At 39.3% G+C, this 25703-nt stretch overlaps 1 protein-coding gene across 1 annotated transcript in view; it reads right to left on the bottom strand.

Annotated features, from left to right (window-relative positions):
• LOC137586292 (BOS complex subunit NCLN) overlaps nt 1–25703 on the bottom strand; it is a 192668-nt gene that overhangs the window by 35150 nt on the left and 131815 nt on the right. The window contains exon 4 of the mRNA XM_068302301.1: nt 2752–2937. Coding sequence (XP_068158402.1) covers nt 2752–2937 — 186 coding nt within the window. The remainder of the gene's footprint in view (nt 1–2751; nt 2938–25703) is intronic.

Below are 25703 nucleotides of genomic sequence, written 5' to 3' on the forward strand. Positions count from 1 at the left end.
AAAGAGAAAATAAGGCTGTTAAGAAGATTGAAATTTGTTTTACGAAAACATCTACGACGAGAATTTGAGATGTTTTTAAATAAATTAGTAACGGAATTGTAAGAAATAGTAACTTCAATGGTAGGATGATAAGGATCTTCAGGTTTCACTAGTGGCTGTGTTTGCGATACAGCACTAGCAGTGGGATCAGAGACAAAAACAAGATCAAGGATGCTTTTAGAACAGTTAAGGAAAGAATTCAACTGATATAGTGGACATTCAAGTAGGCTATCAAGAAAAACATGTTGAGATGAAGGAATTAAGAAAGATAGATTATCACCAACAAGCCAAGAAATATTAGGCAAGTTAAAATCACCTAAAACTATAAGAACATCACGATCTTTAAGACGACCAAAAATAGTTCGTAAAGCATCAGCATGGTGCACGTAGATCATGATATCAGAAGCTGGAGGAATATATGAACAAGAGATATATAGGCTAAAGTTAGAACATGTAACTTCGACGCAAATAAACTCAACACCTAAGGGGAGATCAATCGGCACCACACTTGAAGACAGATTCGAGTTTACAGCAATGAGTACTCCACCGCCAAGACGACCAACACGATCAAGCCTATAAGAAATAAAATTATTAGAAAGAATTTCATTATCTAAAACAGAGGAGTTAAGCCAAGTTTCAGAGAAAGCTAATATGTCAGCTGAAAAGGTTTGGCTATCACAGAAAAGGTTCGACAGCTTGGTAAGAAGTCCTCTTACATTTTGATAATGAATGCAAAGACTAGACGTTATTAGTTTTTTGAAGCAGAAGATAAAGTAGGAAGGTGGACAGGCAACGGACGAGAGCGCTTATTGGGCGCAAACTCGTGCACAACTAGGCCCTCTGGCCAAAAATTAGGGTCAACCATAGCTGAGAAGTACTCATTTGGTACTGTAATTTTAAAAGAGGAGATTTCGCGAGGCCTAGAAAACTTAAACTTTTGAATTAAAACCTTAGCAGGGCAAATATTACCAATGTAAGCTGCCACAGACGACTCAGAAGTATCTGGAGCAAGCCTAGAAATAAATAATTGTTTGCGATGAGGCACTACAGTTAGTGGAGGCGGAGGAGCATTGGGATCCGCAAGTGATTGAGAGTCGGCATAGATTGAGGTACACCAGGGCTTGTAATGGGTACTTCAATCTGAAAAGAAGAGCATAAAGAGGGACAAGAAGATGGTGTAGGCGAAAGTAAAATCGGAGAGGAAGTAATAGAGAGAGCTGGCGACTGCTTACGAGGCAACTCAAGGGTACATTTCTTGTGCAATTTCTCAGAAGGTGGAACAAATTTGAATTGCGACAATAATTGAACGCTAGAGTCACACTCGTTTGACAGCTGTTTGGCCAGTTTGTTTAAAGAAAGAAACCTTAAACGAAGATCCCTATACATACGGCTAAAATCAAGCTGCTGGCTGGCACAAGATGGGCAAGTCCAGCGCATTAAGCCTAGCTCAGGCTTAGACACAGACAAACCAAAAAATTTGTCGTAGTCGCGGCCATTGAGGCCAGCACATTTTAAGTGAATAAGATTATCGCAGAGCCAACAAGATATTGCTCTATACTGATCATCAAAACGATCAGAATGTTTGCAATTAGGTAGACAACAAGCCATTGAAAAGCCGAAAGAAAGGCAAAAAAAATTATATATATATAAGAATATATAGAAAAATTAAATTCACAGCACAAAGATAATTATTGATAAATAATCAATAATTACAAATAAAACAAAGAGACAGCTAGAGTGCACAGCACAACAGAAAGTGCAAAAACAGTTATAAGCCGAGCTTTGAGAGGCGGCCTTACAAAAGTGATTACGCGGGAGAGAAGCTAAGCACAAGCACAAAGCAGAGAGAACAACAAAGCCACTAGCACTGATGGTATGATGGGGGCGATGAGGGGAGCAACTGCAGAAGCAATGACGAAAGAAAAAAAAAATAAAAAAAATATGTAAATGCACCAAACACTAATCACGAAAAAGAAAAAACTGTTTTAACTGACTAATTTGGCGAATTATGGAAATAAAACACAAGGGAGTCAAGCGAACAACACCAGCGGAAGTGTAAACAAACTAAGCACAATTAAAAATTGAGAAAAAACAATAAATATTAATAAAAACTCAGGAGCTATGCAAAAACACGACCGTCACGTCAGAGAGCAGAAAGCTTTCGATATAAACCACATTCAAAATGCCGTAGACGAACACGAAACGCCACAGTTGTTAGAGAATCAATTGATGTCAACTGACATGCCATTCGAATTGAAACGTCTTCAATTCCCAGTGCGTTTATCATTTGCAATGAATAAATAAATAAAGCGCAAGGACAAATCCTTCAAGTGTGTGGGGTAAATTTAAAAGAGCCGTGCTTTTCTCACGGACAATTATACGTGGCATGTTCCAGGGTGGGAGCACCAAATAATTATTAATTATTTATGCACCTGCAAACAAAACAAAAAATATTGTATACTCAATAGTATTAAACTAAGTTAGCAAGTTAGCGTAGCAAAAAATTCGAAAATTGCCACGTCGAACATTTAATGGATGAACTAAACATTTAATTCGCCAGCAAGTTAAAAAGGGGGCAGAGCAACGCTTGCCGGGCCAGCTAGTAGTATATAGTTTTTTAGTTTAATGTTTTTTGTATGAGAATGTTTAACGTTTACAATAACTCAAAATAATATAATTTGTTATAAAATAATACAAAATATATTCATTTACCTGTAGCGACAAATTTTCGTCTATTTCTAGCCATTTTTTTGCCCCTTGGAAGTTAAGTAGCAATCCGGAATCAGACAGAAGAAATGCGATGCTGTATTTCGGAGTCATCCTAGTAACAGAATGCAATTTACTAAACATTTCCATTAGGATCATCAGCACAGCTGCATCGGCATTTAATGGATAATCCTACAAAAAAAATGTTTAATTTTTTAATTGGCAATTGGCATATGTAAAAAGTAAACATGTAAATTATAATTGTGTTTCTAGGGGAAAATGTTGAAGCTATAACTTTTTCCCCCACTTTTGATGGAGCGTCTTAGTGGCGGCAAAATTCCAAAGTGGAAGAATAAGAAGGTATCCTGGCTGAAGTGAGCAGAACTTGTACTTGGTTCAGTAGTTGTTCCAATACCAAAAGTAAAAAGTGCCAACCGACGACTGAAAAGGGCTACATGTCGGCATACGACCACCTGAGAGTAGGGAGGTAGAGAGGTAAGGATAAATACTATTGTAGAGGGAGAAGCGAGAAAAAACTGTATTGAGATCCAATGCCTCTTTGCCCGATAGTCTGAGCCTCAGGAGTGGCCGGCTGGGTAATATGTGTGGCAAGTTTAACAAATTATTAACAAATTTGCATCATAATAACAATAAATAGAAGCTGATTTCAATCATATGGATGGCTTCCGCAATGCCTAGATCTCCCCCTTCAGCTATATCCCTCTATTGCTTACTTAATCACTTCATTTCGTATAAAGCAGTTTATTGCCACTGCCCCGAGACAAGACCAAATATTAATTCTATATACATACATGAAATTATTCTTATTTTTCTTTAAAAAATATTTTGGGCTTAATACGAAAATCACGATGGAAAAAATGGCTCAAGTGTCAACACTAATAAGACTTGATATATTTGTTACATTTGTATGTATGGATGTACATCCATGTACATATGTGCACATTTAAATTATTTGGCATAAATAATTTATGCCGATGAATTAATTAATGATCGCGATTGTTAAACACTTTGCAGATTAAAAAAAAAAAACTGTTGTTACATGTATGAATGCAAAAAGGGTATATTAATTTTGGTCAGAAGTGTGCAACGCATAGAACGAAGCATCTCCGACCATACATAGTACATATATATATTCTTGATCAGCAGACGAGTTCAAATAGCCATGTCCGTCCATCCGTCTGGATCAACGCAAACTCCTCCTAGACCGTTGCACGTTGGCTTGTATATACTGCAGGGGTTGTATATCTCGGATTCAGCCAGATCGGACCACTGTATAGTTGCATCCTTAAAATGTGTTCGATTTCTCTATCTAAGCCATTATCTCGGTTATTCTTTATATCGAGTGAGACTTGTATTCCGCTTTTTAAAGAGGGTAGCAAATCGGATGTTTCTAACTACCGTGGCATTGCCAAACTTTCGGCAATACCTTTAGCTGTTTCAGAAAATTATTACGTCTTCCCTTCAACATCTATCCAGATCCACTATTTCTCCTTGTCAGCATGGCGGCTTCATGAAAGGTCGTTCGTCGCTTACCAACCTTTTAGAATTGAATACCCTTGTACACCATGGCTTCCGTAAAAAGTGTCAAACTGATGTTAATTATACTGACTTTAGTAAGGCTTTCGATACGGTTGATCATTCTATGCTTCTCGCGGAAATTAACATCATGGGGGTTTCTCCAAAACTATTGGGTTGGTTAAAGTCGTATCTTATTGGCAGAACCCAAAGGGTGTCTTTTCGTTCCTCGATATCTAAAACTGTTCGAGTTACGTCAGGTGTACCCCAAGGCAGTCATCTGGGCCCACTATTATTTACATTGTTTAAAAATGATTTGCCTTTGGCCTTGGCTCATTCACGCGTGCTCATGATTGCGGATGACGTCAAGATTTCTTATTCCTATAATGATCCTTCTTTCCAACAGTACTTGCAATCAGATCTCGATGCGTTCTGTGATTGGTGCCTCGTTAATAAATTACACCTTAATACCTCTAAGTGTTCTTTTATGACTTTCAGTCGTTTGTCTCCGCTCCTAGCTAATTACTCTATTAAGTCTGTTCTGTTAGATTGTGTACCATCATTCAAAGACCTACGCGTTATGTTTGACCCAAAACTTTCATTTAATGTTCATATTTCTTCAATTGTCAATAGAGCATGCAGATTTCTTGGCTTCATAAAATGTTGGGCCAATGAATTTGATGATCCCTATGTAACAAAGGTTTTATACACTTCGTTAGTACAGAAGCATTCCTTAAGTTTGCGCTACGCGGTCTAAATTGGGACCCGAGTCTTCGCCTACCTTCTTATTCTGACAGACTTCTTCTTATTAATCTTCCTTCACTTTATAACCGTAGGCTTGTTTCTGGCATTCTCTTTCTCCATAAACTAGTCAACGGCGAAGTCATTTCTACCAATTTACTAGATACGCTGTATTTTTGTGTTCCCTCACGTCGTACCAGAAACTGTTTTCCTATTCACCTTAGTAGATGTCTGACTAACTACTCTCTTCACGAACCTTTTCGTGTTCTTTGCTAATCTTTTAACAACCTTTCTCACCTTATCTCTCCTCATCTTTCCGTCACTTTTTTTCGCGCTATACTTTTTAAACATCTACAGCGAAACCAATGGACTTGGATTGGCTGCAACTCATTCCTGACCACATTGGCTGTGAATCGGGGCATAGCTGGCAAATAAAACACCTTTAGTTCTGTATAAAGCTAAGCTACCTTCTTCATTTAATTACTAAATTTAAATAAATAAATAAGTAAATAAATAATGCGGTTGACTCCCATGATTATATTCTTTGTTGGTTGTGTGACAATGCGGTTCACGTCAAGTGTGCAGGTTACACAGGCAGAATCAAGGAGTCTATTGCTAAAGGTGGTGGCTTAAAATATGGATGTGATGCTTGCCGGGAGGTAGTGAATTAGATGCGCTCGTCATGAGGCGGACTAGAGATAGTTTTGACACTTTAAGAGCAGGATTTAACAAACTCCAAGCGGAGTTTACTGCGGTGGAGACTCAGTTCACAAGCTTATCGCTTATGAATGAGTCTCCGAAACGTAAAAGAACCAGTCCTTGGGGTGTTTTTTTATCTTTTGATCCGCCTGCATCTCTTATCGTTCCCGACCGGCCTCATGCACCGTCCACTCCTAATGTACAGCAATTGATATCGTTTGAGAGCCCGGTTGTGAATGCGATTAGTAAGGAATTACCGGTATCACCTGGGAACGATCTCTTAAAAACGATGCCTATTGTAGTGTCCGCTGTGTCCGGGCAATTACCCATTCCAATGGATATTGCCGATAGTTCTAAAAGTATCGAGGGCCCCGTAAACAAGTTGACTGCTGCAGTGGGTGACTTTTCCAACGTTACTGCTGCGGCTGACGCTTCGGGACCGCAGCCTCTCGTTGTCATACCACCAAAGAAACATATATTTGTTTCTTGGCTAGACCCTGTTGTCACATCTGATGATGTAATAGCCTATATTCGGAAGAAAGTTAACGTCTCGAATATTGCGGTGGAAAAGTTTAAATTTTCTTATTCTCGGGACATTTCGTCCTTTAAAATTAGTGTTTCTGCCGATATCTTCGACATTATATGTCGAGAAGATTTTTGGCCGAAACATATAATAGTTAAGAAATATACTGTAAAGAAGAAAAATCGGCTACCGATTCGCATGCCAACAACAACAAATAATACTATACCTGCCTGCATCTGCTGGTGTGTCAAAAAACTAGCTTCGTCCTTTAACTTGGGTTACCAGAACGTTAGAGGACTGAAATCTAAACTTCCTAATCTCTATGTAGATAGTCTTTCTTTTGAGCATAACATTCTAGCTTTTACAGAGACGTGGCTAAAACCTGATATTGCTGATGCATCGGTTTTTTCCACAAACTTTTCTATATTCAGACGTGACCGGATTTCTCGCATAGGTGGTGGCGTTCTGATAGCTGTTGATGCTGTTCTTCGCAAAGACAAATTTCACCCTACATTAAATTTAAAAATTGATCTGCCCTTGCTTTTACCATTACTTGGTTCAAATGAGTTACCTCTAACTAGGTGCTTTCGTAAGACTGACTTTTCCAGCCTTAATGAAAACATTACTACTACCGATTGGTCTTATCTGTACAATTGTAGAGATATGTACTCAGCTGTTCGTCTTTTCTTTGTTGTTATAAGAAGTTTCAAAAAACACGTCGTTCATCAGATTATGCTCTGTATACAGTCGCTCGTTCAAAATTCATGATGCTTAATACACAATGCTATAAGAATTATCATCAGCGGTGTAAGCATCAGTTTTCTTCTGACACCCCAAACAATTTTATAATTTTGTTAATTCTAAACGTAAGACCTCTGTGCACCCATCTTTTTTGTCTTTTCAAAATAACAACCAATTCCTCAACGGAATATCGAGCAAGTCCGTATCCTTATCATTTAGAATTCAATGCATTTTCAATCCAGTGATTGATGAAAGTTCTCTTCTTAGCGAACTTAAACTAGTTAAACCTAATTATTCACCGGTGCCAGATGGTCTACCTGGATGTGGACTCAGTTTCTGTGCAAACGCATTATGTAAACCCATTTTAAAATTGTTTCTATTGTCTGTCGAATCTTCCTCTTTTCCATCTATTTGGAAAGAGTCGTATATCATTCCTCTGCATAAAAATGGCAAAAAGTCCGAAGCCTCTAACTATAGGGGTATCTCAAAATTGTCCGCTATTCCGAAAGCTTTTGAGAAAATTATAACTTCTCAATTGCAACATTTTTGCAGCTCTATTATTTCGCCATCCCAACATGGGCTTGTGAAACGTAGGTCTACAACCACTAACCTTTTACAATTTACCTCTATAATTATCAAGGGGTTCAAAAATGCTGAACAAACTGATGTCATATACACTGACTTCAGCAAAGCCTTTTATTCTGTTAATCATACTCTATTACTTTCTAAACTGAACGACATTGGATTTCCACCCCTTTTCTTTTCTTGGGTTCGAGAATATTTAACAAATAGAAAACAGAAGGTACTTTTTAAGTCTTCTTTTTCCAATTTCATTCCTGTGACTTCTGGTGTACCTCAAGGTAGCCCTCTGTTTTTCACACTATTCATTAACGATCTTCCATCAGTCATTGTTCATTCGCGTGTGCTTATGTATGCTGACGATGTCAAGCTTTGTCTTACTCATAAAGATACAGATTCATTTAGTCGGCTACAAGCTGATCTTAAAAACTTTCAATCCTGGTGCCAGTTTAATCTACTAAATCTTAACACTACCAAATGTAAGGTAATGACTTTTTTTCGTAACTCTTCTCAACTGGTCACTTTTTTTCTAAACAATAGTCCTTTAGAACGTCTAAATTATATGAATAATTTGTGCGTACTAATGGACCATAAGTTAAATTTTAACACCCATATTTCCACCACGGTCGCAAAGGCCATGAGTGTTCTGGGTTTGATTCAAAGATGGTCAAAAGAATTTGACGACCCCTATACAACTAAAGTTCTTTTTACTTCATTAGTCCGTCCTATTTTAGTGTATGGATCTTGCATTTGGTCACCTCAATATGAGTCGCACCAGATTAGATTTGAATCCGTTCAAAAGCAGTTCTTGCTATTTGCTCTTCGTGGCTTAAGCTGGGATCGCAATGTCAATTTGCCTTCGTATTCTAGTAGACTTCTCTTGATTAACCTTCCGTCCCTAACTAACCGTAGAATTATGCTTGGTGTCATTTTTATGCACAAGCTCGTAATTGGTGATATCGACTCGCCCGAGTTATTAGCTCAGGTAAATCTTGCGGTGTAGACGGAGTAGACATCATTTAATACCTTTATCCCTTAGTCGTCGTTCTTGTAACTATGCCTTGCATGAACCTTTTAGGGTACTCTGCTCTGATTACAACCTTCTATTCCCTGTAATCGGCTCAGAGTTTTCTATTAATATGCTTAAAACATCTATCCTATCCCATTTAGTTAATAGATAGCTATAGTATTATTGGTTTGTCTGTTTTTTCTATTGTGTATTTGTCCACGCGATTCGTGCCGTGCTTTATACGGCTGCACCCCTCGGTCGTTCGGGTGGGAGGTGGGCAGTTATCTGCTTGGGAAATTTTGGTCTTTTTAAACCAATAATCTTATAATAACTTACAGATGGATAAAAGTGGTGCCCTGATATTACATTTTGACATTTGAGGATGTGTGGGAAATTTTCCTAGTTCTAGTTTTTTTTAAGTATGGGCGATGAAATCAATCTAATTTTTGTCGGATTTTTATGAATTTACTTTCAAACTTAGAATAAGAAAATATTACTTTAGTTTAAATTGGTATCGTAAAACGTCGTCAAACAAAGAGACTTCAAGAATTACATACAAAATCCCGAAATTTCGATGGGTCCCAAAACAAATTCTGGGGCTAAAATGAAAATTTTTGGTATGCAGTTTATCTTAGATTACCTAGATCTACAACTTTTTAAAAAAATACACATGTCTAACTATAATATTAAATATTTTGGAATGACAGGGCTAAATTATTGTAAAAAATTTTGGGGGAGCTTTTTTTAAACGCACCTGTAAAAAAAAGCGTCTAAAGCTGGCATGACAAAAATTACGTGTAATCATCTAAATACAAATAACCACCAAATAACTGAAAAAATTTCTTCATTAAATTTCTTGGTAGCCGAGAAAATCAAATTTAAAATCAAAAAAAAAAAGGGCTTACCCGCTGACCACCACTGTACATATAATTGACTTCCTTTGATTTTCCTAAACAAGAAATTACTTTCGCGCATAATTCCTGCATTTAATTTCTCTTTTCGTCTTCAAGAGAATACAAATTTTGTACCAAATTTATATACAAATTTGTTCGCCTACTCCAAGATTTTTTCCTCGCAATTTTCAAAATTTTACACATACATATGTATACATTTAAATAAATCTACAAAATTCAAAGTGATTTTTTATATGCAAGCAGAGTGTGTGAATGTGACAATAATAATATACATAAGTTACAAAAAATATATCCAGTGCTAGATAAAGCTACATACATATGCCCATAAAAGTTACAAATGCAGTTTATTCCTTTCAAAAGTGTGTGCGCTAAGTGTAAGAGAAAAATTTTCAATAATAGTTAATAAAGATTAAAAAAAACAAAAAAAAAAAAAAAAAAAAAACGGCAAGCCGACTCAGGAAATCTTTGGCGATAACGGAAACTCTTGCAGCAAAACAAAAGTGTCCGGTTACCGTCGCTGACCATTGCAGCTATAGCGCGCTGATACAACTTATGTAATGTCGCAGTTGCGAGGGCTGTTACTTAACTTATAGAGCACGCGAGGGTTGATTATAAACTTATAAAATATCCTATATTAAGTGTTAATTGTTAACTACTCCCCCTTCAAGTATAAGGCCGTCCTCGGCCGACCCGATCTCGGCGACAACTTCTCGTAACTGCTTTGCAGACTCCTTTGCACTGATAAATCGACAAAGAGTGAGGCCAAAGCAGATTAAAGCACAACATATGGCTCCACACGATAAGCTTGATCAGTTCCGGCGTTTTTCTCGAATTGCTGTATCACCTCCAGATTACGTTCATTCAAACGATGAAGGTAAGGGAGGCTGAGGACATCTTGGGTGGCAGTGATGTTCAGCAAGGGAGAATTGGCAATACCCGGGACTCTATTGCGCATGTTGTTGTGATTGTAAAACAGAGTCCCATTAATTGCGACTCGGTCTCCGAACGTTATGAGATGCGTGCCTTGTACCTGGATCTCAGTGCCGTTCTCCACCTGAATCCTTGCGGACCCGTCGTTGAGGATGATGATTCCGTCATCTACATGGGTGATTATTTCCAGGTTGCTCGGCTGGATCTCGCAGTGTGCCGTGACATCTGCATGAAGCTCTTTGGCACATGAACTTTCCAAAGCCAAACGACAAAATGTGGCTCCAGGTGAAGCGGAGCAACTCTGCAGTGTGTGGGTTTCTCCATCGCATTCGGCTATGACGTTGTCAAGCAATCGCACTATGAAGTTCTTGTGGATGACAGGATAAATCGTGATCTTTCTGCAAGCTCTTTTAATCTTGCGGAATTTAATTTAAAGTGTATGGTGTTAATGGATTAAAGAACTTTTACGGACGCAACGGACATAAGATCTCCTAAGGGAGTGTTGGTGGGTTCCTATAGCCAAAATGATTTCAAATCTGAGTGGTCCAAAATGTTTGGGCTAACAATGTTAGCTGGTCCTGAACTCTAGTGTTTATTTCTATTTGTCTATTATTGGCTTTATTAATTGCATTTCAGTAAACCTAGTCTGCTCTAAATCATCGGCATCAGGTGTACCCGCCACAACCTTTAGTATGGATCCTAGGAAATCTAAGCTCCTCTATGGTGCGTGCCTAACGCCTCCAATAGGTCTTGTAGATGTGCCGTGTCCACACTTAGAAGTTTTTTCATGTGGGATAGCGGAAACATGTCAATTAATGTGACTGTTTCTTTCAACATTCGCGGGTACTCTGAGAGGTTTGCCGAGTGCCTGGCAGGGGCGTATTTCTCCCATACCAAGATTTCGCCGTCGACGATGGAAATGTACCTGGCACGCATATAGTTGAACAACTTTATCTAACTTATACGAGTTTGCCTAGTGGCTTAAAAAAAGGTGTACAAAAAAAACAAGGGAGTCACCATAGGTTGTCCTTGTGGACCACCCTCCCTCTAATGAGGACCTCGGTCCCCAGGTCTGTTTCCACTGCCTTCTCATCGCATAAAGGTGTGAGTTTGTTTCCAAGCCGTCGGTTGGACTTGACCAAAACTTTGTCACCAACGTCGAAGACCCTGTTCTACCGATTTGCGTTCTCCCTAGCTATGAGCATCTGATCGTTTCTGATCTTTTCTTGTATTTTTTCTTGTGGCTCATCTGGGTAGGCCTGAACCACATCAACTGGTCTCTGGTCGATGACCGAGTGGATCGACTTATTGTACTCAGTTGTAGCTAGCTCTAACAGAGTGCTGTGAAAGCGCTCAACCTGTGCATTCGAGATGCTATGCAATGGTGGTGCATTTGAAATGCTGACCCCATAGTCTATGTGTAACATCTCTCCTACATGTGAGGGGATCGGTGTCTCTCCAAGCTCTTGTTTTTTGGGGTGTCTATCATATTTAGCCCTAGCACATGTTTTGCAATTTTGTACTATTTCATTGTCCATTCTTGCCATCTTTAGAAAGTAGTACTCCGAGTACCTGCTTAATATTTTCCAATGTTTTCCTATTATGCTCGGCTGTGAGGATTTCCCTTCTATCTCCCAACGCAATTACATCCACTACGCGATTTTTGCAATGCCAGAACTTTGTGGCCGGGTATCTACGAACCAATTAATCTTGTATCATTGCAAGCGTGTGTAAATTACAGTGGAGAGCATTTACGGATTTGGGTGAAATTACATCATCGAGCTCGTCTAGCAGCGATTCGATGGAAGTATAGCTGATCAAGTAGCGTTTCCAAAAAGAATAAAACTTCGTTTTAAAGGTAAACGCTCCTCTTCTAGCACTATTTGGTTTTGAAAACAATTCAAGGGTTTGTCTGTTATCTCAATGGTGTTGGTGCGAGATACCTCACTGTGGATCGTTGCTGCGCAGGACTCAATTTCTTGTTCATTCACATCGTTGAGCTGCTGTCTTGACAAGGCATCCGCAACAAGATTGTCCTTGCCAGGTTTATAGAAGATACGTGCATTAGACTCGTCAATGCGCGCTTTTGATCCACCTTTTGATCTTCGCATTTGGATTGGATTCCGAAACTGCGAAAGTCAAGGGTTGATGGTCAGTGAAGATATTAATGTCTTTCACCCCATACAAATAATGCCTTAACTTGGCAAGTGACCATACGATGGCCAATAACCCTCTCTCATTTGTCGCATAGTTTACCTCGTTGTCCTTCAATATTCTTGAAATCATTGTTATAGGACGACGCTCTTGAGACAAGACTGCACCTATGCCGTGAGCCGAAGCATCGGTCGTTAGACCGAATGGCTTCTTATAATCGGGGTACCTGAGCATTACATCCTCAGATGACAAAATGTCGCGCAACTTCTAAAACGCGCTTTGCTGCACTTCAGAGAATTGAACCTTAATATTTCTGGACCTATGCTTAATGACTGTTCCATTTTCACCTTTCAAAATATTGGAGATGGGTCTTGCTATTGCGGGGAAGTACCTAATGAAACATCTGTAATAACTTGCGAGGCCTAGAAATGATCTGACCTCGAACAGTGTTTTAGGTTCTAGATACTCGTGTATTGCCTTAACCTTTTCAGGATTCGTCGTTGTGTAAACTGGTACCAAGAAAGTTCACGCTTTTCTTAAAAAATCGTGACTTTTCGACGGAGACCCTCATGTTTGCTTCGTGTAAGCTTTTTAGGACCCAATCCACGTGTTTAATGTGGGAATTCTCATCTTCTGAAAAGATGATTACGTCGACATAAACATAGCAAAATTTGCCAATCTGCTCTCGCAGTATGTCGTCGATGGTTCTTTGGAAGATGCTTGCTGCTTCTTTAATCCAAAGGGGAGCTTTTTGAACTCGTATTTTCCCCCGTTTACAGAGATAAGGTTTTTCACGGTCGCGTTCAGCGAGTATGATCTGGTGATAAACAGACTTGAGATCTAATGTTGAAAAGAATTTGGCTCTTCCCAAATTCCCCAATATCATTGATATATTTGGCATAGGGTATTTGTCAGGCACGGTTCTTTCGTTAAGTTTACGAAAGTCCATTACCAACCTTATTTTCCTATTGCCCGCTTTATCAGTGCCCTTCTTGTCTACTACCCATATTGGGTTGTTGTAGGGAGAGACTGACTTTTGAATTATATCATTTTTTAGCAGATTTTTGATTTTTTTTTATTAAAGAACTTAGCTGCTCCCATTGGATATGGGTAAAGCGTGGCATAGATCGGTTGCTCATCTGTGGTCCTAATGGTACGACTGATGTGATATACGGCAACGCCTCGTCTGGGTCTCCAAAGGCCTTTTGTCTGGTCTCTAGCATTTTCAAAGAGGAACTTCTAGCTAATTGGGATGCCTCTGCACAGTCTACATTTGTAAAATTTACATTTTTGCACGTGTGGAAGGTGCTTTGTTCGACCTCCGTGCCCCATTTAAGCTGTCCTGAAGCTAGACATAGCGAAGCAGCTGCTGCTTTAGCAGGTCAAGGCCTACAATCCCATCAAAAGTTGACAGAGTGGACGCCTTTTAACCCTTCATGTGGCCGAATGAAATTCTTGGCCGCGCTCGTGTCTATGAGGAATCGCATGTGAGTCCCTGCTATTCTTCGTCTGATGACGGGTAGCAGGGATTTACTTCTAAAAAATTGAGGGCATCAGAGTCATAACTAGCATCGTCATTGATTTGTGCCGCTGCGCTAGAGGTGGCATCAGCGTACACCTCCGCTTCCTGTCCCGCGTCTTGCGTGACGTGATTCAATCTTTGCTGATTTTTCTGACCACCTGTGCGGTTGGATGCGGTGTTCTTCCGATTCGCGTGAGCAGGGGCCTGAGTGGAATGCAAAACCCATGAGAAGGAAGGATCGACCTCCATGGGCACCGGCGCCATTACTATTGTGCTGCCTGCTGCTTCTTTGGTCAGTCTGCACTGGGGCCTTGCTTTGCTTGCTAAAGTGTGGATTCATGGTACCGCTAGCTTGTGTTTCGGCTTGTTGCGAATGCCTCTCCTGTTGGTGACCCTGCGCTTTTGCATGCGGCTTGCGCTCTTTGTCTTCTAGACTTCTTGCGAAATTAGCTGCGAATGTATACCTTTCATGATTTGACTCAACTTTTTACGCGAGAGCTAGCGCTGAAGGCAAGTCTCTGGGCTTTGCTGCAAAGAGCACATCTGTAAGACTGTGCTTGAGACCCGTTATGAACACACGAAACGCATCGTCACGGAACTTTTCACATAAGCCGCCTCATAGGACATGTTAACTTTGTTAGTGAGAAGAGTGAGTTTCTCCTCTACCTCGTCATAATACTGAAGCAGGGACAGGCCACCTTGCCTCAAGGTACATGAATTGGTCTCTTGTCACTGTATGTGAAATCTAGGCGATTATTATCGCATCAAAATTCAATACAGTGCCAAATGAGACCAGCACCGCGTCTGCGGGGCCCCTGATCTTGCTTCATATAATGATAACAGCCTGGTAATGACGAGAACTGCCATTATGTGGTGTGAAGATCTCGTAAGCGGCTAATGCTACCTGCCTCCAAGATACATAAGCTTCCTGTACTCCTGCAAACTCAGGTAAACATTTGACAGCATCTAGTGGCTCGTCACAGCGAATGTCGTTTCTAATTCCTATAGCAGCATATGCTACTACTTGGGGGGGCGGCAACGTTGGCTGCTGCTATTTGAGTCAATGCTCGCTCCCTCTGACAGCCGACCTTAGTATTTCTCTAAGCTGATCTGGATCCATTTTACCTAATGGGGGGAAACTGCAGGGAGAAGTCTTGTAGCCGAGGCTCCGATGCGAATGTCACAGTCGGAATCTGAGTCGCTAAACTGCTTGCGAGGTGTTCTATATTGGCTGAACTGAAACATGCGCAGGCCAGTGGCCGCGAAAAGCAAAACGGGCCGTCAAAAGATGGATCGAATTACGTCGTAGCTCTGAACCACGAGAACTGTATGTATTGTTATAGCACAATTTTAGACACATAGAAAGTAACACAAAGTAATTTTATTAACGATCTGGATGATAAATTGTTTTAACTAGAATTCTCAAGGCAGTCACTCTCACGTGTTTCAGAAACCTGGTTCAGATTATTGTTATTAATTATGATCTGTTGCAATATAAAATACTCACAAGTACTAACTAATTTTTATAAAAAATTAAGGCTTTTGTATTTGAAGAAGAATTTTGGCTAGAGTATCCACTTACATGATTCAACTAACACAAAAAAAAATTTCTTTATAAGCTTGGTCACTCGCAGCTCCCGCGCTGCTGTCTTAATTGCTGTTGGTTGTTACAGCTAATGTGCTGCTGTTTTAGTTGTTATTGGTTGTGGAGTCCGACCACTAGTTGGGCGCCAATTAATATCCTCAGTTTCTGTTGTGGGTGAAGATTAGGTTGAGAGGCGAACTGTGCCTCTTATTGCTGGCCTCGGGCTCAGACAATAAAACAAATTATTTAACGGCTAAGTGCCGGAGTGAATATTTATTTAAGCGACTTATTGGAAGAGCGCTGTAAACAAAACTGATTTCTTAAAACACTTAAGCTAAGCCAAAACTCGCATCACGCCACAATGTCATGGTCGGCAAGCCGACTCAGCAAATCTTTGGCGATAACGGAAACTCTTGCAGCAAAACAAAAGTGTCCGGTTAGCGCGCTGATACAACTTATGTAATGTGTTAATTGTTAACTTATACATAAATGTACATACATATATGATCATGCTTAGCTGTGTATTTATGTGAATATGTTTATGTGCACACATCAATGTAAACAAATTAAACAATTCCTTCACTCACGGTATAAAAAAACCAGAGGGCCGGGGCTAACTTCGACCGCGTCAAAGTTTGTATACCCTTGCAACTTTTTTGGTAACTCTATCCTTACCTATTAGCCATCAATGTGGAAGAACGTTTTATCTAAAAAGGTTTAAGCTTGAGAAAGAAAGGCCTACAATCATAGGAAATAACGAAGATATTGATCAAAGTCACTGTTTTCCACCGATCGTTCCTATGGGAGCTATATGATATAGTCACCCGATCTTTATCAAATTCGGCACAGTCATTAACAGATATATTAAATTAAGAAATGTTTAATTTAAAAGCAATCGCGTTAAAAGTAACGAAGTTATTTACAAAAGACACTGTTTTCGACCAATCGTTCCTATGGGAGCTATATGATATAGTCACCTGATCTTGATCAAATTTGGCATAGTCGCTTATAGGCGTAGTAAACTCTCTAATATTAAGTTTCACGACAATAGCTCAGAAAATAACGAAGGTATTGAGAAAGTCACTGTTCGTGACTTGGCCGTTTGTATGGGAGCTATATTATATAGTCACCCGATCTTGATCAAATTTGGCATAGTCGCTTATAGGCGTAGTAAACTCTCTAATATTAAGTTTCACGATAATAGCATAGAAAATAACGAAGTTATTGAGAAAAGTCACTGTTCGTGACTTTGGGGTTTGTATGGGAGCTATATGATATAGTGGTCCGATCCGGCTGAATCCGAGATATACAACGCCTGCAGTATATACAAGCCTACGTGCAAAATTTCAGCTCTGTAGCTCTTACGGTCTAGGAGGAGTTTGCGTTGATCCAGACGGACGGACGGACGGACGGACATGGCTAGTTGAACTCGTCTCGTCGTGCTGATCAAGAATATATATACTTTGTATGGTCGGAGATGCTTCGTTCTATGCGTTGCACACTTCTGACCAAAATTAATATACCCTTTTTGCAATGGTATAAAAAAGTTATTATTTAAAGTCACTGAAAGATTCTGACTGAGTGAATTCCGCGGAGCTAAAGCGAAGTTACCGGATGATTTGAACTTAGGCTAAAGACTAATTTTCTATGAATCGATTATGTTGGATGAAAGCTTGGGTAATTGACATCGTCGCAGCCGGCAGCGATGGCTGAGTCCATTAGACCACTAAGTGCGTGGGACCATTCTTTGCTTACACAAGTGTTCAGGACCATTTTTTGTTTCTTGCCGAAATTTGTGGAGTGGTTCTGTGTATCAGGCTTGTTGCTTATCCTAGCAATCCGACTGTTATTTGGGATAGGCGATCATGCGACAAATTGGCATTTGACGATTAAGTGGGGTGGCTTGTTGTTTATCCTAGCGATCGGACTGTTACTTGGGATAGGCGATCATGCGACTAATGGGCATGTGACAATTAAGTGGGGTCGACCAATAGGTATTGCATGTGATGATGAAATAGGGTCGGCCAATGAGCATGCGGTTAATGGGCATGTGTTGACGGACTTGGGTTTATGTCTTTCATGCTATGGTATAGGTACTTAACTCTTTGTCATGATAGAAGTGCTTAACTTATTTCTTCTCTTAAAAGACTCAATTTAAATTTGGATGTTTCAATTTCTTTAGACTTATTATTGTATTCGGGTTTACCTTTAATTAATATAGTATTAGTTATCTTAATTAAATCGTTTATCTTATTTTTTATTAGAATATTAATTATGACCTGTCGATTATTGATTTCCAATTGTTCATTGATCTTATCTACCACAATTTTATGATCTTCATGATCGGTTGTGCCCGCTAACCATTTTCAAGCCGTGCCAAGTACATCAAGCGATCTTTTAATTCTGAATTTCTTCGGCTGAATGATTTTAAAGGTTCCGTTCTGGCGCTCCGCTAACCCGGTTTTCAACATGACCACTCTTGACTTAGTGTAGTCTAGTATGGTTGTGTGACACCAGCAAAGTGGTAACATGAGCAATCTGTCGGAAGAGGATGTTTATCAATACTTCAAGTGGTTTTTATGAACTATCCTGACTGACCTGGTTTTAATCTTGGTATTAAGATCTTCGGCTACTATTTTTTTTTATATCTAGACTTTACTTTCGAGCCTAGCCGTTTATTAATCCTAACGTAGATGATTTCACCAGGATCGTAGATTTTGACGGGTTTTTTTGTTTTATTGTGGTACCCTAGGTCTTTATTTTGTTTCTTTAAAATGTTATTTGAAATCTTTTTCCTTTCAAGTGCTAAATTTTCTGGTATATGGATTAAATTTGTTGCAAAAAATGCTTCTATTGGCTTTTTGTTGGTGGGACTGTGGATGGTTTTATTCCGGGTGCTGTAGCTTCAAGCAACTCATTATTTCTGTATATGTGGAATGAAATCTTTCTATTTGGCCGTTGCTAGATGAAGTATGTATATGGTGGAGTAGTGTGGACTTGTATCCCTAACTGATTATTCAAAAGAAATTTTATTGATGCATTTAAAGCCTTTTCGTTATCCATTACCACGGCTTTTGTCATACCGAAGTTTATCAATAACTCACGTAAGGGTACTTTAAGGTGTTCTGCTGATTTTGAATTTACGAGTTTAACTTGCGCGTACTTAGAAAATTCTCTATTGCGGTTAAAATGATCTTATTTTGTGTGGAATATAAATCTATATGGATAATTTCGCCTGGAATGTCGGAATAGGAGTTGGTTGTGTTTCTTGATTTGGTGGGTGTCTTTGGTATTTAGAGAGTTTGCACGTTTGGCAAGAGTTTACTATTGATTTTACCTTTTTCTTCATACCGGGAAAAAAAATATTCAGATAAAATTTGTTTTTTATTTTTAACAGAATTTCTATGTGCTCTAAGGTGTTCTTTTATTATGATATCTTGTTGTTGAATCTGATTATGGACATCTATAGTTTGAATATGTGTAAATCTTGCCTTGTAATTCCTAAAATGCTTCGGAAATATTTGTTGAATTTTTCCCATGATACTTTCGGAAGTGAAAATACGATTTACTATTCGAGGATCCATTTTTTCTTTCAAGATGGTTACAAGATCTTCTTCGGAATAATTGCTTCTCACTATTGTATGTCTGTGATATGTAGGGAACGGTATTTCAGAGGTGGTGGATTCATTATCACCAGTGAGGATAAACAATTGGTTTTTAAAGACATTAATGGGAATTTCCATTGCTGGAATGAGTTCATGACCTGAGCTTTCATCACTAAGTAGCTGACGTACTACTAGCATTTATGCTTGTAGGGTTTCTAGAGAGTGGTAGCAGACTACCACATTTCAGCTACCCGGTTTATATTTCAACTCGTAGTTATATTCCTACAGGTAACTTTTCCATTTCTTCAGCTTTGTGTTGTTATTTTTTGGGCTAAGAGCATAAGTGAGAGACTGGTGGTCAGTGTAAATGATCACCTTGGATTTGCCGTATACATACATCCTTAGCTTATCGAATGCCCATACTATTGCTAGCATTTCTCTTTCATTTGTGGCATAGTTTTGTTCAGCTTTGGATAACGCACGGGAAAGAAATGTAATGGGTCTACCATTCTGTTCTAGAGAAGCACCTAATGCAAAGTTTGAGGCATCAGTGCTTAGATGGAACTCTTGTTAAAAATCGGGGTATGCTAACATGGCTTTTTAATGGCTTGAATTTTCTCTGGATTAGTTTTAACTCCCCCACTTGAAATTACAACGCCTAGGAAATCAACGCTGTGTCTTAGGAATTTGCACTTGTCTACTTGGACCTTCATATTTGCTTCGGACAAAGTAGAAAAGACTAGAGCTAGATATCGGAAATGCTCTTCCTCGGATTAACTGAATATTATTATATCATCGATGTAGACGTAACAAATTCTTTCAATGAGATCTCTCAAAATGTCATCGAGAGCTCTTTGGAATATTAATGGGGAGTTTTTGAGGCCGAAGGGGAGTCTTGTGAACTCGTATTTCCCTCCATTTACAGAATATTTTTAATATCAGATTCCTTAAGGGAAATCTGATGAAATCCACTCTTTAGATCGAGAACGGAGAAATACTTATTTCTGCCCAACTGCGCAACCATTTCTCCGATGTCGGGGATAGGATACTTATCCGAAACTGTAACTGCATTGAGCTTTCTGTAATCAATGACCATCCTATATTTCTTATTCCCAAGGCTTACGAACTATCTATACACGGGAATTATAGGGCGACCGTGAGGATCGTATTATACCATTTCGTAGTAATTCTTGTAGCTGGTCTTCTGCTAGAGTGCCTTTAACCCTAGTTTCTGCTGATTGGTGAGCTCATCTGATTTGATCGTATGGACCTGATGAGCTTTGGCATCTGCTTTACTTTATAGCTGTTGACATATAGTAGATCTTTCCCTACATCAATGATGGCGTTTAATTGTCTTAGTGTGTCATTACCTAGAATTCCATGGAACGGATTCAAATTAGGTAATAGAAAGAAAGTTATAGGTTCATTGGGTTCGTTAAATAAACCCAAATGGATATGGCTGGTGATTAGAATGTAACCAATTACGGTAAAACTTGTGTTTATTCGTTTTGACATTTTTGGCTATTTCTGGTTGGACATAGTTTTTGTTCGAGCCGGCATCTATTAAGAAATTGTATGCGGTTCCGTCTTTGTCCCGGACAACAAAGTACGGCAAAGAGAAACACTTTAACCTAAAAAATTAACGGTGTCCTCAATTTGTGGCTGTTTAGGCCTCTGTGATTGTGATCTGGTTTCCTCTTTATACTGCGGGACTAACTCTGAGTTGTCCCCTTGTGAGGTAGAATATTCCTCCTGCTGTTGATATTAACGAACCCCAGAATATGGGACTAATTCGAAAAGGGAGTAATGCTCTTCTTGAGGCGGTATGGTGATATATTGTTCACCTGACATACCGGTTTCGATATGGAATTGCCTCTGTACTTTATTGAGAAAATTTCCGGTGGACTGGTTGACTCTTTTGAGAGCAAATTGTTGTGGTGAATTAGCGTTTGGCTTGTTCATGTAGTTAACTATTTTGTTAAAATAGAGCCGTCGACATCCATAGGAGTTGGTGCCGGCTGAGGCTTCGGGGCAAATGTGGTGCGTTGAAAAATACGGGGTTATTCGTTTGAGAAAATTTGTTTTGGTTTTTGATTATAAAAGTTGTTGTTATTATAAGGTTTGGGTGGAATTGCCGGTATGTATAATTGTTGAGGTTGCAAGTTATTTTTTGCATACTGCAGGGGTTTTGGGCCTGCAGGTGGACGAGTGTCACGATGGCTGATAATGTTTCTAGCCTTTTTATTATCCAACATCTCGCACAATTGCAATACATGCCTCAGATCTCTTGGTTGAGCTAAGCTCATTCTGTCTGAGAGAGCTCCGTTTAGACCTCTGACGAAGGTATCTAGAGCCCTATCTCTGACCTGTTTTGCCATTGCTTCTATAGTTTTGGGGGTATAACCCAGTGTCTCGATTTGGTCTAGTATTAAAGACATCTGTTGGTAAACGGCGAAGTAGAATTGAAGAAAGGATGCGCCTTTCTGGGTCGTGGTGAATAGCTGATATTCTAAAGTGCTCAAATCTCGTTTGTCTGTGTTGTGTCCGCAGTAGAGGAGTACGCGTGTTCTTGTTGAGAGCTTATGCTAGACTGACTGTTTATTGATTTGTAATAACAATGTTACCATATCTAAGGAATACAAGGTTTAACAATTTTGGGAAATGCTTATTTTAGATTTTAAACGATACATAACACATCTCCCCCTTTAAATTATAAACGGTAATTAATTTTTAGATTTTCGGAAATCGTGTGGCTTGAACCGATTTACTTCCTGGCGAGCTCTTGTACTTTGTCGAACAGGTATACCAGAACGTCTTCGCAAAGAGTGGTTTCGATTGTGAGCTTCATTCGACATTGCTGCATTTTCACCAGAATCATGAACAGTTTCTTGAAGGGTATTCGGAAGATCGTGGTGCGTTTCTGGCTGGTCTATTTGTAATTCTGGTGTTGAACTAGCAGCTGGTTGTGGTATTTCAGGAACGAACCAATACTTTGTCTGGTTGTCCTCGGACGTGTTGTCTGACATTCGTGGTTTAATTTGGTTGAAATGGCGCTAGATAAAGGACTTTGATGTACGTACGACGTACAGCATTCGTCCAATTGGTCGATCGATAGTGCCTTCGATCCACTTTTCTGTCCTTTTTTCGCTCAGCCAATCCATTAGAGGCTGGGTGAAATGGTGCTGTTGTTAAATGCTTGATTCCATTGAGTATGCAAAACTCTTTGAATGCTTCAGACGTAAGCTGCGGTCAATTATCGCTGACCATATTCTTAGGATATCCTTCGATTGCAAAAGTTGAAGACAAAGGTAAGATTGTGTTCGCGGTTGTTACCGATGTCATTTGAACAGTAAAGGGGAACTGTGAGTTTGCGTCTACGCAAATTAACCACATGGCATCGATTATTGGGCCAGCGAAGTCGATGTGGATTCGCTCCCAAGCTTTGGCTGCCTTAGGCCAACTCTGGTATTGTCGTGGTGGCGCTGGATTGTTGCTCTTGCAAATGTTGCACGAGCTAGATTTTTTATGTCTTCATCAATAACAGGCTTCATGCGAACAATGCCCCAATGTCCCTCATGTAATAGTTAAAGGACTTTTGGACGTAGACTGGTTGGAATCACCCTCCAATTTGCATCTGACTTTAAACATAGTAAGTGATTATTAATTGTTAAGGCAAACTTACGATTAAAGTATGGCAATAAATCTTCGTTGCCACTTTCTAACTTTTCTGGCCATCCTAGAGAAACGTAGTGCAGGACTTGTTTGAGGATTTTATCGTTATTCAAATGCTTGAGAATGGTTTCTGCATTAACCGGTGGATTGATTTCCCTTATTAAGTTGAAAACTTCCTCCTCATTATCGAATTCTACATCAGTTCCTATTGGTAGTCAAGAAAGAGCATCGGTATTGCCATGTGCAGATGTTGCCCGATACTGGATATCAAAATTATAAGCCATTAGAATGATACCCCAAAGTTGTAGTCTGTTTGAAGTCATCAATGGAAGATGTTTCCCAGGATTGAAGATCGATACAAGCGGCTTGTGATCGGTTAACAGTATGAACTTCCTCCGATACAGATATTGGTGAAATCGTTTAACTCCAAAAATTATTGACAATCCCTCTTTTTCTATTTGACTGTATTTCTCTTGATGTTTGTCGAGTGTTTTCGAAGCAAAAACAATGGGTCTCTCTTGACCATCGTGTTGAATATGAGAAAAGGCTACTCCGAGAGCAAAAGATTATGCGTCTGCTGCGAGCACGATCGGTAAGTTTTCATCAAAATGCGCCAGTTGCGTTGCGTTAAAAATGTGAGACTTCAGAGCTGGAAAGGCTTGTAGTTGTTTCGGACCAAAATAAAATTCCAGCATCAATAATCCGTCTTCCCAAGTATGCTCGATTCGTTTTAGATGTGCTTCGCTTGTTGGAGCTGAGATGATGATGTCATCTAGGTAGTTGCCACAACCTTCTATTCCCTTTAGAAAATGCTCAAGGTATCGCTGGAAGATTGCCGGTGCGCTGGCAATGCCATACGGCGTGTTGACGACCATGAATTGCTTGGTTGCCTCATCTAGTTCCATCTGAAGATAGGCGTCTTTTAGGTCTATTTTGCTGAATTGCTTACCATGACGAATTATGTGAAATAGGGACTCTTTTGTTGGTAATGGATACTGCTTTATGTCGATTTGTGCGTTAACTGCTTGCTTAAAGTCACCACAAATCCGAATGGCTCACCTGGCTTAGCGGCTAACACAAAGGGGAATGCCCAGTTGCATTTATACTATATTTAGGTACTTCATTGTTTTTCTTACTTATAAAATAACTTTTAAAAATTTAAAAAATGAACATTAGTGGCTTTTTCTATGTCACAGCTTATTTCGTGCACTGCACTTAACCTTAAAAATTATTCTAAATAAATTAATATAATATTTGGTTGGACCCCCATTATGTTAAATGACCTCTTTAATGCGTGTTTCCATCAAGGAAACCAACTTTTTGTGACTTCAGTGGATATTTTTCCCCACTCTTCCATTAGTGCGTTTTTAAGGTCATTTTTATTGGAAATTGACCTTTTCCGGATGGTCATGTCCAATATTGCCCAAAAATTTTCAATCACATTAAGGTCAGGAAACTGGACAGGAGGACTGACCACATGTGGACAATCCCAGATCAACCAGGACTGGACAATGCCGGATTTGTGTTTTGGGTCATTGTCTTGATAAAAACGGAATCGGCCCTCTAGACCCAATTTCTCTGCACTTTGAAGTAAATTATCCTTTAAAACTGATAGATACATATGTCTGTCCATTATTCCTTCGATCAAAACCAGGATTCCAACTCCCGAAGCCGCCATGCATGCCCACTCCATGACACTTCCACCGCCATGCTTCATAGTGGGCTCATAGTGTCGACTAACCTTTGCCAAGGATCATGTTTCCCGCCCAATTTTTTTCTGGAATGAAGTAATATATGCAGATGAATCCAAATTCAATATCATTGGGTCGGATTCGATGCAATATATTCGGCGCCAACGAAATAAAGGGCTTCATAATCCACGCGATTCGTGTCGTGCGTTATACGGCTGCACCCCTCTGTCGGTCGGGTGGGAGGTAGGCAGATATTTGGTTGGGCTCGCGAATTATGGAATTGGAGAATGCGTTTAGGTTAAATTATTTTTGGCGAAGTATAAAGAACACGACGTTTATATTTCAGTGGCCAGAATCAACAAAAAACTCTTTATTCAAAATGTATAAATGAAAGCTTTTACATAAAAATGCTGATTAACTTATGCTACATACATGTGTCTCCATATCTATTTGTGTTGGTATAATTATTTGGAATTCAATGCATATTCCATGATTATGCTGATTAGACTTATTTGACATACATCTGTTTTAGTATATATGTTTGTTGGTACAATTAATTGGAATTAGGTGTATTGCATTTGTGTTTCGGTTGTTAAACCGGATGTTTTCGTATTTATAAGAGTTTATTAAACTCGTGTTGCGAAACCACTTATTAGGCATTTAACGAGTTCAATAGCTCTTGTACTTTCTGGCTAATTGGGGTTTGTAGACGGTCTGGTTTTATATCGTAGTAGTAGTATCGTCAACGTCCGCTATGCCTTTCCCAAAACAGAGAAACATCCCAAGACTCATTAGACAAACATACAAAATTATAACTGAGAATCTCCAAGCTATTAAATCAGGGTTAATCGAACACTATAGCAAGCTAAAGATAGGGGATAAAACCTGTTGTGTCCGCAGTAGAGGAGTACACGTGTTCTAGTTGAGAGATTATGCTAGACTGACCGTTTATTGATTTGTATTAACAATGTTACCATATCTAAAGAATACAAGGTTTAACAATGTTGGGAAATGCTTATTTTAGATTTTAAACGATACATAACACATCTCCCCCTTT

This window comes from Drosophila tropicalis, unplaced genomic scaffold, assembly GCF_018151085.1.
Source record: "Drosophila tropicalis isolate 14030-0801.00 unplaced genomic scaffold, ASM1815108v1 contig_979, whole genome shotgun sequence".
Lineage (NCBI taxonomy): Eukaryota > Metazoa > Arthropoda > Insecta > Diptera > Drosophilidae > Drosophila > Drosophila tropicalis.